This window comes from Momordica charantia (genome assembly GCF_013281855.1).
Source record: "Momordica charantia cultivar OHB3-1 chromosome 5 unlocalized genomic scaffold, Mcharantia_2.0 BLBB01000005.1, whole genome shotgun sequence".
In the NCBI taxonomy this organism is placed as follows: domain Eukaryota; kingdom Viridiplantae; phylum Streptophyta; class Magnoliopsida; order Cucurbitales; family Cucurbitaceae; genus Momordica; species Momordica charantia.
The window spans coordinates 4315697-4327659 of NW_028275163.1; the positions used below are offsets into that span (position 1 = coordinate 4315697).

Consider the following 11963-nt stretch of genomic DNA (forward strand, 5'->3'; position numbering starts at 1 on the left):
ACTCTTTAACTTTCATCATTTTATCTCTCTCTCTCTTCATCACCCATTTCTGCATTCTCTGTCTCTCCATCATCATCATTCCCCTTAATCTTCTGTCACTTCTCTTCATTAACAACAAAACACCCCAAACCCATCATCATTCATTCCTCTAATCCAACTTTTAACACACAACCACAAACATGTCTCTGATGTTGCTCTGTTTTTGGCACTTCACACATAATCCCCACCTTAATCCCACAACGGATTCATTAATCTTAATAATTGCTAACTTGTACGATAAACTGAGAGCGTCTAGTTTTGTAGCCTATGATTGTTATGTCCCAAGCCTCGGAAGTTGTCTGGAACTGCATTCGAAATCCCAGTTCCCTTGTTGGCCGATTCCAAGCAATTTCTCATCATCTTGTCTCAATCTGCATCATTAATCCATTACAAGTGAACCCCAAAAAACCCAAGTAATTTTCATTCTATGTCTTGTTCAAGCTCTAATCAATATGACTAATCCACCACCCAGATGGCAAATTTTCAAATTAGAGACAGATAGAACAGAGATGCTCTGTTTTGAAACATTTCAAAAGCAGAAATTTCTTCACTCCATCATTATGATTTCAATCATGACTCTTTGTTGCCTCACTAGCATGCTTCTCCTTCTCTACCCTTTCCCATTCCCTTATAAATCCCATCCAATCCTGTACTTTTAGTACTGCAATTCATTCTTCAAACTCTTTTCCTCTGTTTTCCATTTTCTTCTTCTTCTGCTTCAATGGCGGTTTCTGGGTTTGAAGGCTTTGAAAAGCGCCTAGAGCTTCATTTCTCCGGTGAGGACCCGATCATCCACATGGGTCTCCGGCAAATGGACTCCGATTCCCTCGAACAAATCCTCCGCTCCGTCGGCTGCTCCATCGTCGCCTCCGTTGGCAACCACTTCTTCGACGCCTACGTTTTGTCCGAATCGAGCCTCTTCATCTACCCAACAAAAATCATCATCAAAACTTGTGGAACCACTCAGCTCCTGAATTCAATCTTCCCCTTCCTCCACCACGCCCGCAATCTCGGCCTCTCCCTCTGTTCCTGCCGTTACAGCAGAGGAAATTTTATTTTCCCCAAATCCCAGCCATTTCCCCACTCCAGTTTCAAAGAAGAACTCCTATTCTTAGAACAATCCCTCCCCCAAAATCTCTGGTACCGGAAAGCCGCCGTCATGCCCTCACATCTCCCCTCCCATTCTTGGCACGTGTTCTCCGCCGCCGCCGACCCCCAATTTCTCCTCCCCAACTCCGAATTTCTCTTCACCGTTGAAATCTGTATGACCGAGCTCGACCGGATTCTCGCCCGGAAATTCTTCTTTAGGCCCGGCGACGGGAAGACCGGGAATTCAGTTGGGAAGGAGATGACCCATGTGACCGGAATTGGGAATATTAATCCGAGTGGTTTGATTTGTGAATTTGCGTTTTTTCCTTGTGGGTACTCGATGAATGGGATCGACGGCGACCGGTATTCGACGATTCATGTGACGCCGGAGGATGGGTTTAGTTACACAAGCTTTGAGTGTGTCGGGTCGGTTTATGATGACCCGGATGATCTGGCACGGAAGTTGAAGAAGGTGGTGCAGATTTTTCGGCCGGCGGCGATGTCAGTGGCGACCACCGGCGCCGGCCACGACGTCTGGACGCGCGTCGCCGGCGCGCTCGAGGCGCTTGGGATGAAATGCCGGAGTTGCGCCGTGGACGAGTTTCCGGCCGCTGGAAGTATAGTGTACCAGACGTTCACGGCTCGCCGGAAATAGGAATTCGGAACTAAATTATAGGAATCAGGCAGACGTGGAAGATGATGTGTTGAACGAACATCTGAGTTTGACTTACGTGGAAAATGTGATGACGTGGTAGTACCAAAAAGTAGGAGAGTGGGCCCAGTGGGATCTGATATGCATGATCGTGATCACAATGGACGGCTGGATGACGCCTAAAATTTTGCAGGTGTACGGGAGAGAGAGGAGGTCCCCATATTTAGCTTACGTGAAATTTCTTCCTCATTTTTTTTTTGTAATGTTATTTTTAGTCTTTTTTTCCTCCCTCTGGCCTCTTTGTCTATTACTATTTATCACCTTATTTTAGATTGCAGACCAAAAGAATTACATTTAAAGATATTTCCATTTCAATATAATAATACTTTCTATTAGGTTTAGTTATTTTGTTTCATTTAAAATCCCGTTGGTTTTTTGCTTAATAAGTTCATTTTTTGAAAATAAAAAATTATAAATTTTTGAAGTACGAACTCATAACTTTATATATATATATTTTAAGTAGTTAACAAATAGAAGTTAATAATTCTTGTATTCTTCGTAAGGTTTTCATAAAATATGCCTAATTATCTTTGGAGGGGTCATCTGTAATTTTTCTTAAATAAATTTATAATTAGAGTCAATTCATATATACCAAAAATAACTTTTAAGGGATCTTTGACGTTGCTAGTCTAATTTCGAAATTGATGAACGTTTTTTAAATGAATGATAATAACTAAAATGATTTCTATGTCAAGTTTAAGAACTAAAAAATGTTCATGATTGCTGAAGAAATTTGAACCTAAATAAAATCGTTGGTCTCTCTACGCTTGATTAATAGGGAAGCTAATAAAATTGTGCACCTGCCAAAGTCTGGGCCTAGGGTTTGAAGATTCCCCAGGCTTATGTTTTTTTTTTTTTTTTCTCCTTGTTTTAAAAAAAAATTCATTACACAAAATTTTACAATTGAGAGAGTAATCAAATAAAAATAAACATAAAATTTTTTAAATAAAAGATAACTATTTTTAGCTATTTATAAGTCGAAGGAAGGGAGAACTAATGTTGATTTTACTTTTACCACTATTTAATCGAGAATTATACCAATTGTGGTAAACTCAGATTCAAATGAGGTCGAAGAAATTTACATAGAGAAAGTAAGTAGCTCTGACACTCAATTTAGGCTTGGTTCGATCAATATTCGATTTGAACATAGTTTCACATACCTAAAAAATGTGGCAGAACTCTCTATTATAGAGTTTGAGCTTCCAACAGTGGTTTAGGAACGGTTACGATAGTTCCACAAATCACGATGTCTTATTGGAGAAATAATGGTTGTTGGTATACAATGTAATAATCTTGCAGTAGCCCTTACTAGGATGAGCCGTTGAGATATTAATTGGTCGACTCATCTTTGACGATGATGAGCTATTGAGATCTTTATTGATCGGCTCAGCCTTTAAGAAGTTTTAGATGACCAATGAAATTATCCTTGACTTGACTTTTGTGGAGTTTCGAGCAATTTAGTCTATCATCATGGATTTGGTCTTCTAACTGGATCATTACGATGACTTAGAGCCTTCCGACCTATAAAGTATCTTTCCAATGAAAATTTATCTCCAACAACCAAAAACATGAGAAGAAGCTGAGGTTCAATCCTTTTGTGTAAAAGGAGGAAACACTAATAAATCAAAAGGGATCATTTTCTAAGATGTTAGCGATTTCACTTGATTTTTTTAAAGAAAATTGGAAATCAGCTCAAGAAATTGATATTTTCATAGACCTAACAATTGACCACTTGAAATAAATCAACCAAACTGATTAAAACGGACAAAGTCAAGTCAACCAAAGTTTTCTTTTTCTTATGAATAATATTGTACGCCTTACATTTATGTCTCAAAATTCAAATGAATTGTGGTTGGGCCATAAGCCCACGTCAATTTAACCCGGCCCATCCAAAGCGGGCCCAGCCCATACCAAGCCAAGTACGGCCCATCAAAGAAGCATTCAGATCTGCATCTGCATGAATTCATTCATGTGGTCGTGATCCTCGGAAGCAGTAAGTTCCCTCTCTCTCTCTCTATATATATATTTATTATTATTATTATTATTATGATTATTATTATTATTATTGGTTGATGTTGAGATCTTATCAAGCTGAGGTGGCGAGATCTACTATGCTCCCACCGTTGAGATCTAGGATGCTCCCACCTTACGAGATACCTGCGAGCAACCAAATTCAATATCACTCTAACATTCTCCGATATCTAAATAAGAGAGTAAAATGAGTGTTGAATGTCTGAAAGTAACTTACCTCCTGGGGAGTTCTCCTTCCTCATTTATAGCAAGAGAGCACTTGATGTGATGTCGTATCTTCCCAAATCCCGGTTGTACCATAGTGGCTTCGATAGAGCTAACATCATATCCACTTATACTAGTTGCAGGCAGCTAACCTACTAGATTGGAAGTACTTTGCCAGGGGGAGTCGAGACCAGGACTATTCTTCAAGGCCCCATTCATATCTCGAATACTTTAGTGTTTCGACTGCGGGACCGCTGAGACTCAAGTCCCCTGTCAGAGCTCCCCAAACTTTGGATAATTCAAATCGAAGTAATTGGAAGTTCGACTCAGACCTATATGACATGACAGAAATTTGTACAGACACAAAGGGTTCTCAACTAAGCTAATAAATGTTACACAAAGGATTCTATTGGGCCCGACACATGGGCTTCCAAAATTCATTGGTTTTTTCGACATGGTCCAATGTAGATTTACCCACAACATATATATATATATATATTTTATAACGTGACATTGTTGTTCAAACACCCGTGCGAAAAAGTACCTTCTTTGGAGTAAAGAAAGGGAAAAGTAAAATTGATAAATAAATAAAAGAAGACAACAAAAAAGAAGAAAGTGAAAGTAACATATATGCTATAGCCACAATTAATATTGAACTCCAACTCCATGATTGCTTAATCAATTCAAAAAATTATTCAATAGGGTCGTTTCATTGTTTCGAGGTTGGAGGTTCAGTCTCCTATCTCATATGTTTTGTACTTAAAAAACGAAAAATTATCAATATAAACAAATGTTTGAAAATATTTTGGTTTTGTATTGAAATCGTGATAGAAAAAATAGATTAAATAAAATTAAGAGATCAAAATGATTATTTTTAAAAATATAGAGACTAAAATAAATATTTTGAAAATAAAATTCAACATTTTGAAAGTGGACCATCAGGAATATTTAAGAATATTAAAGATTAAAATAACAAAAATTGAAACCATGGATATTAAAATAATATTTTAACTTAATTAAAATTAAATATTATATCTTATTTTCACAACTACCACCATCTCTATAAATTTAAGATGACAAAAATTTCCTTCCAATTGTCAGGCATCAAAACAAAATCAATATTCACCAGCATCTCATTGATTACGACAATTCAGAAAGTAAAAAAGAAAGTAAAATTTTCAGAAATTGATTTATTTTCTTCAGTAATTTAAATAGCAAAAACATAGAAATGTCATGTGAATATTTACGTCACATGAATATAATTGTGTCGCATCTCATTATATTATATAGATGATAATAAGTTCCATTGCAAAAATAATTTATTTATTATTTTTATTCTTTTTCCTTTGTGGAACTAGAAAGAGTCAGAACTCATAATTCTTTAATCGAAAATATATATTTCAACCTATGTTAATATAATTGGATAAAACTTTGGCTACATATTTTGTCCCTTTCTGTATTTATTCAATGATTACAATTATTTTCTAAAATTTTAGTCCCTTCTCATTCATTTATTTTCTGTACTTGCTTGGATTAAATAAATATCAATTCATTTTTTAATTTTTTTAATTATAAAGTCAAATTAGTAAAATAAAATAAGCTAGAGCCTAACTTCATAAATTTAATTGATATAGGTCTCTTTCTCATTTACTTGGAGGATTATACTATATACTTGTGTAATGATTGTTCTAACTTTAATTTAAACTATTAATAATATAAATGATAGATTCTCAAACATGCTCAAACTTTTTTTAATAATGAATCTCGAAAAAAAAATTAAAAATAAATAAAGTATGTGCACTAGAATGATTAATCGGTTAATTAAAAAAGATTTAAAAAGTAAATAAGGTCAAGTATTTTTAAAAAATACCAATATGTGTTTTAACCAGCTGAAATTTAGAAGATTGAACACGTGGCTACAAACTACGATGTCAGGAGAGTTCGAATCCTCATTGCTTAAGCGACACAGAGTCAAGATTTTGAACCAAAAAAAAAATTTTAGGAAAAAAAATAGAAGAGAATCTTGGTGAGTCATTTTGGACATGTGTGTGGTACACTTTTGGTCCCCCTATCTCATTGAAATGTGTCACTCAATCTTACTCCTTTTTCATATCTCTCTCTTATACCAATGAGACAATGAGAAGCTTCCAAAACATGTACAACTTGCTTAATGTTATCAAAGCCACAAAAAAAAAGGAAGAAAAAAATAAAATAAATTAACCTAAAAAAGAAAATAAAGTGTAGGGAATAGTTTTTTTCCTTTTTTTTTATTGGGTTAAAAGTGCTTTTAACTGGTTAAAAAATCCAGGTAAAGTCGTTTGCATTATTCGACTAGATATTGCAATGTATATCGAAATATTTAAAAATGATTGAATTAGTTTTAGATGAATGAGCACATTTAGTTAAAATATTAATAGGAAAAAAAATCAAACGCTATCTAAAAGCATAGAATCCATACTTTTTCTAAAGTATGTAACATTCTCATTCTAGCATTCTAGACTACTAGAAATAAAATAAAAAAAACAATTTAGTTTTATAATATTTTTGCTGTGTATTCTACTTTATAAAAATTGGAGGGTAGTAAATTAAGTCATTGACATTTGAGATAGTAATGAACGTCTTATCTATTGAATTATACTTTTGTTTGAAACCTTAAAAGGTAAGGAAAATTAAATTTCAAAGGAACTATATTTGTGACCAAAATTTGTATGAAATTAATATTGGTTTTGATTGTTTGACATAAAAATTTAGAACCACAAAATAAAACATGAAATAGATGGAAAATGAAGGGAAAAGGAAAGGAAATGAAGTGTTTGGAAGGCAATAGAGGAATATTCAATGCTTGATTACTTTGACTACCTTGCCAACACTCAATTTCCCCATCAAAACATCCACAAGTCCTAGCAATCTTCTTGCCTTTACTCTTCTCAAATTTAGGGTTATGAATGTTAGAATAATTTGGAAAATATCATAATAATATACGTGGGATTCTTAAGAATTTGTTGAAAGTTTTGTATATGTTATCATTTTTGTCGTTATATGTTTTGAAGTTGCAAAGTGGCCACTTTTTAACTTCTAATTGACGTTTTGTGTAATTTGGAGAGTGATTTTGCTTATGAAGTAATCATCTTTTTCTATTCACAATATTGTTGGTTAAGTTTGAGATAGTTGTTTAGGTTTGTTTTTGCAAATGAAATTTGAGATTACTTATATTCTATCGAAAACACAAAGTGTTTATAAAAGCTCTGGTATTGTTTTTCCTACTCAACAGTGTTTTATGTTAAATTCTTTTCTCTTTTTTTTAGTAGGAGAATTCAAACTCACAATCTTATAGTCAAACATAGATGTCTTAATTTGCGAGCTATGCTCAAATTAACGTCTAATAAATAATCTTAATATAATTGTCTTATAAAATAAAATGTTACCCACCCAGGCTACAAAATTAACCTCAACAACAAAAATTGAAGGTCCTTTTATTACTCACAATTCACCTTTCAAAAATTACAAAAAAGTATTTCTCAAAAGAAAAACTAACAAATAAGTAACCTGACCAATGACACTCATTTTCTAGCATATCATTTTTAATATAAAATAGAAGTCTAAGGGGAAATTTTCATATTAAAAAATGGAGGATTTTTTTTTTGTGTATTTAATTTTCCTTTTCTTTCTTTTTCTTCCAAAAAGTCACCAACTTTTCCTCCCCCTTCCCCTCTCTTGGAAAAAAATAAGAAAGTTATGTCAAGTGGCAAGGTCTCAGTGGTCTGTCTAATTTCTGCATCACAGGCAAACTTTCCAACTAGAAAAACGGTCGAGAAAAAACAACAAAATAAGAAGAAAAGAAGGAAAAAAAAAGTTTCAATTTTTATATGGCCTCTGTACCCCCTGTGACAGTGAAGAAATCTGCATCAGCCCCTCTTCTCGTGAGATGAGATCTTTGACAATATATGATTTGTCCCTTCTTTAGAAATTTGAATACTTTTTTTTTTTTTTGGGAAATTTTTTTTCTGACGCTTCTCTGTGGACGCACTGTGGGGGATGGGGTGTGTTTTCTTGGAAAATGGGCTTGTTTTTCCCTTCCAAAACCAAAACCCTTCCATGCACACACAGAATCTTCAATGACTCTCTCCTCTCTTCTCTCTGCGAAGGAAACGCATTTTTGTTCCCATTAAAACCCCCCACAGCTCCCTTGTTTCCCTCTTTATTTCTTAGGGTTTCGGTTTTCCCTCTCTTCGATTTCCTCATCGTCCTCTGGTCTCTGTTTTCTTGTTTTCCCACGTTCGCAAATCTTCTTTTGCGAATTTGAGATGACCCATTTACTGTGTTGTTCTGTTCTGTGGTGAAGAACCCCCCATTGCGATTTTCTTGTGTTTCTCGATTCCTTTAGTTTCTTCCCTGTTTCTTGTTTCCCCCTTCGAGATTTTAGGTGGGTTTCTCTGAAAATCGCTTTTCGTTTGAGGGGTTGCTTCTTGATCGCGCCTGTGGCAACATTGAGATGGAATTTGTCTTGTAAGAGACTTGTTTCTTGGCTGAATTTGGGTCTCTGTCATGGGTTTGCTAGGACATTGCAATTTGAAGTCCCGCAAAATCAGGTGTCTAGGACCCACTTCGCGATTTTGGCCGAGATGTCTGTATATTTAAGCTTCTGGGTCCTCTGATTTGCGATTCTCCCATCGGCATTCTGCATTTTCAGTGTTTTTTCTTTTTCAGTTTTCCTTTTCGATTGGTCTGTTTTTTAGAGTATGGGTTGCGTTCTTGGCAAGTGTTGCACTTCCAGTGGCTACCCGCCGTCTTCAGCCGGCGACATGGCGGAATTCTACGACAGCCCGCCGTGCAGTTTACATGGAAAACATATACTAACGGGAAGGTCATTGGAGTTTGTTCATGTGCCTTCTCACAACTACCATATGGAGTACTCGCTCCTCACCCAGCGTGGCTACTATCCTGATTCCCCTGATAAAGAAAACCAAGACAGCCTCTGTGTCAGTACACAGATCCGAGGTAATCCAAACATCCATTTCTTCGGTGTTTTCGACGGACACGGTCAATTCGGATCACAGTGTTCGAATTTTGTTAAGAGTAGGGTGGTGGAAATACTATGTAATGATCCAACATTGTTGGAAGATCCTGTAAAAGCTTATAATTCAGCATTTTTAACCACGAATGATGATTTGCATAATAGTGAGATTGATGATTCCATGAGTGGCACAACAGCTATTACTGTGCTTGTTGTTGGGAATACCCTTTACGTTGCGAATGTGGGTGATTCAAGGGCAGTCATTGCCGTTAAAGATGGGAATCGAATTGTTGCCGAGGATCTATCTCGTGATCAAACACCATTTAGGAAGGATGAGTGCGAGAGAGTAAAGCTTGCTGGGGCTAGGGTGTTGACTATTGATCAAATTGAAGGGCTTAAGGATCCAGATATTCAGATATGGGGCGATGAGGAGAGCGAGGGTAGCGATCCCCCTCGGTTGTGGGTTCCTAATAACTTGTATCCTGGTACTGCATTTACTAGGAGTGTTGGAGACCATACAGCCGAGAAGATTGGTGTCATTGCTGTCCCTGAAGTTTCAACGGTTCAGCTGACTCCAAACCATCTGTTCTTTGTCGTTGCAAGTGACGGAGTTTTCGAGTTCCTTACAAGTCAAGCTGTTGTTGATATGGTACAGCACCTAACTTAACTCTAGAATGGACTTAGTTTTCAATGTTTGGTTAATTTCACAGAAATCTTTAATAACCAATGATCTATTTTCTATCTCCTGTTTTCTCTCTGAATATCTTCTGTGACAGAAGGGTAATGAAAATGGCTCCTAGTCGTTCTGCTCAATACATTTAGAACTTCGATCACCGCACTTGTATTCAATGCCATATTTATAGCTCTTTCGGACTTAAAGTTCTCAATTCACATTTTTAGTTGTGAAAATAATAGTTTATGCACGTTCTACTTCTCAAAGATCATTTCTTCTTAGCTGTAACTTCCCTCGTTATATTATGAACTTTCTGATTTCACATTAGTTCCTTTCCTATTCTTTCTTAACGAAGTGTTCGTTTAGGCTGCAAGGTATAGTGATCCACGGGATGCATGCGCTGCTATTGCTGGAGAATCGTACAAGCTATGGTTGGAGCACGAAAACCGGACAGATGATATAACAATCATCATAGTGCACATTAAAGGCCTCTCTAATGTATGTAAATCCATCCATATCCAAGCGCTAATTTGAGATTCGTACTTACATCTTATCGCCCTTGTTCTCTATTAATCTGTCAGCCTCTGTTTTAGGGAGGGGGTTATGTTAACTGATTATCATGTGTGATTAGATGATCTAGTATAATACCATGATTCTTGGTGAGAGCCATAATTTTCTTGAAATTATGTTGGTGAGTTGTGTGATGACTGATCGTTTCGAAACACTGAATGTTGGTTATGGGTTATGACACTCCTCCATGTAGAACCAACAATCATTTCCCTCTTCTTTGGTTCTTATGAGATCTAAGATTAGCTGTGTGAAATATTCTTATCCTTTCAAGTCAATTGGTTTAAACTTTATTGTAATTGCTGTAGTCAGGTGCTGTTGTTACCGCTGGGCTGAATGGGGTCTGCATAAGGCACACGAGTTCAGAGCGGGAAACTTCTGAGATCTCCGCGTTCACTGGAAGTTCGGAGGTCTTTCGCTCCATCAGAAGTGATTTCTCAGATCTACAGATCTCTCAGCATGTGGGTTTGATGAACAGGAGTACAGCGATTGTCGTTCCATCTCCCGCACGGCACCGACCGTTGGAAGTGGTGGGTGTTTGTTTTAGTCTCTTCCTTGCCACATTATTTACTATTGCATTATTGATAAATCTGTCATCTCTACCAACTTGGTACAGAAGCTTTTCAAACCATTTCCATACCTTCTTGTCATGTTGTTTGGCTTAACATCCTGTCATTGTTTCCTGCAGTTGTCTTTTAGAATTCTTTTAGTGTATTTCTTGGAAACTTCATATCATATCATTGTGTCTGGTAACAGGAAGTGGGCTAATGGGGGGTGCCCTTCCTCTCCCTACCGAAGAAATCGCTCGTTTCACAGGTTAAGAAGCTCTCTTACTGTCGGTGTTGCTAATAACAATCCTTCTAACCACAAGAAGAGTATTGTAAGTCCAAGGAAGAATATAATGCTCTCCCTCTATCTGTAGAGTTGCTCCAAGCTAATTCTAACAAAACTACAAAAGAAGACAACTGAAATAAGATTATCGCATACTCGGAAAAGGCGGGTACTTGCAGAAGGCAGTACGAGAAATCTAAGACGTTTTCCATCGAACGGAATTCGGAGAGAAGGAAACGGACATGGTGGTGGTGATTTGTTAGCTTCCTTCATGTACACTCACTCTTAATCTCTCTTGGGTTTGTGAAGTGTCCTTCTCTTGAATTTAGTTGCAATTGGATATTGTACAGAGATTCTTGACTGCATTCTGATAATAACATAATTTTACAGTTGTACGTGAAAATGTGTTGCTATGAATGTCTGGTTGGTGATTTGTTGTAAGTTTAGGAGGATGTCTTAGCACTTGTCTGGTTTTAAGTAATTCTTTTAGGTGAAATTCTTGATCGAAAAGCACTCTTTTAAGAGCGTCGAATCAGACATGAAAGTGATTAGTTATATGGAGAACAAGAGTAACTTTTCTAAAAGTGCTTTTAATGGGTTAAAAAAGCACTGTTTACTTTTGTTATAATTGCAGAAGCACATCCATTCTTATCTGTTGCAAAAATAGTGTCTAGATCTGGTAGGATGTTGTTTTAGATGTCCAGCCTAAGACAGCCAACTTTCATGGGACCATTACACTCTTGTCTTTGAGGGTTGGGTCTTGTTTTGTCAAATGATTTTGACATATGAAGTTGGGGTGCCCT

The 11963-nt window shown here is 36.4% G+C and overlaps 2 protein-coding genes across 3 annotated transcripts; both read left to right on the top strand.

Moving 5' to 3' along the window:
* The first annotated feature begins 355 nt into the window (after positions 1-355).
* On the top strand, positions 356-2139 carry LOC111009173 (S-adenosylmethionine decarboxylase proenzyme 4). Its single transcript, XM_022282141.2, has one exon. It carries the CDS (start codon positions 761-763, stop codon positions 1781-1783), a length of 1023 nt encoding a protein of 340 aa, XP_022137833.1. The 5' UTR covers positions 356-760; the 3' UTR covers positions 1784-2139.
* Positions 2140-8012: 5873 nt separating this feature from the next.
* LOC111009445 (Protein phosphatase 2C family protein) lies at positions 8013-11563 on the top strand. Of its 2 annotated transcripts, XM_022282526.2 has the most exons (4): positions 8039-9738; positions 10129-10260; positions 10638-10859; positions 11086-11563. In XM_022282526.2, the coding sequence occupies exons 1-4, from the start codon at positions 8815-8817 to the stop codon at positions 11095-11097; spliced, it is 1290 nt and encodes a 429-aa protein (XP_022138218.1). In that variant the 5' UTR covers positions 8039-8814; the 3' UTR covers positions 11098-11563. The 2 variants fall into 2 exon arrangements, with proteins under 2 accessions (XP_022138219.1, XP_022138218.1); XM_022282527.2 differs by lacking the exon at positions 11086-11563 and having other exon boundaries at positions 8013-9738; positions 10642-10802.
* Positions 11564-11963: the final 400 nt, after the last annotated feature.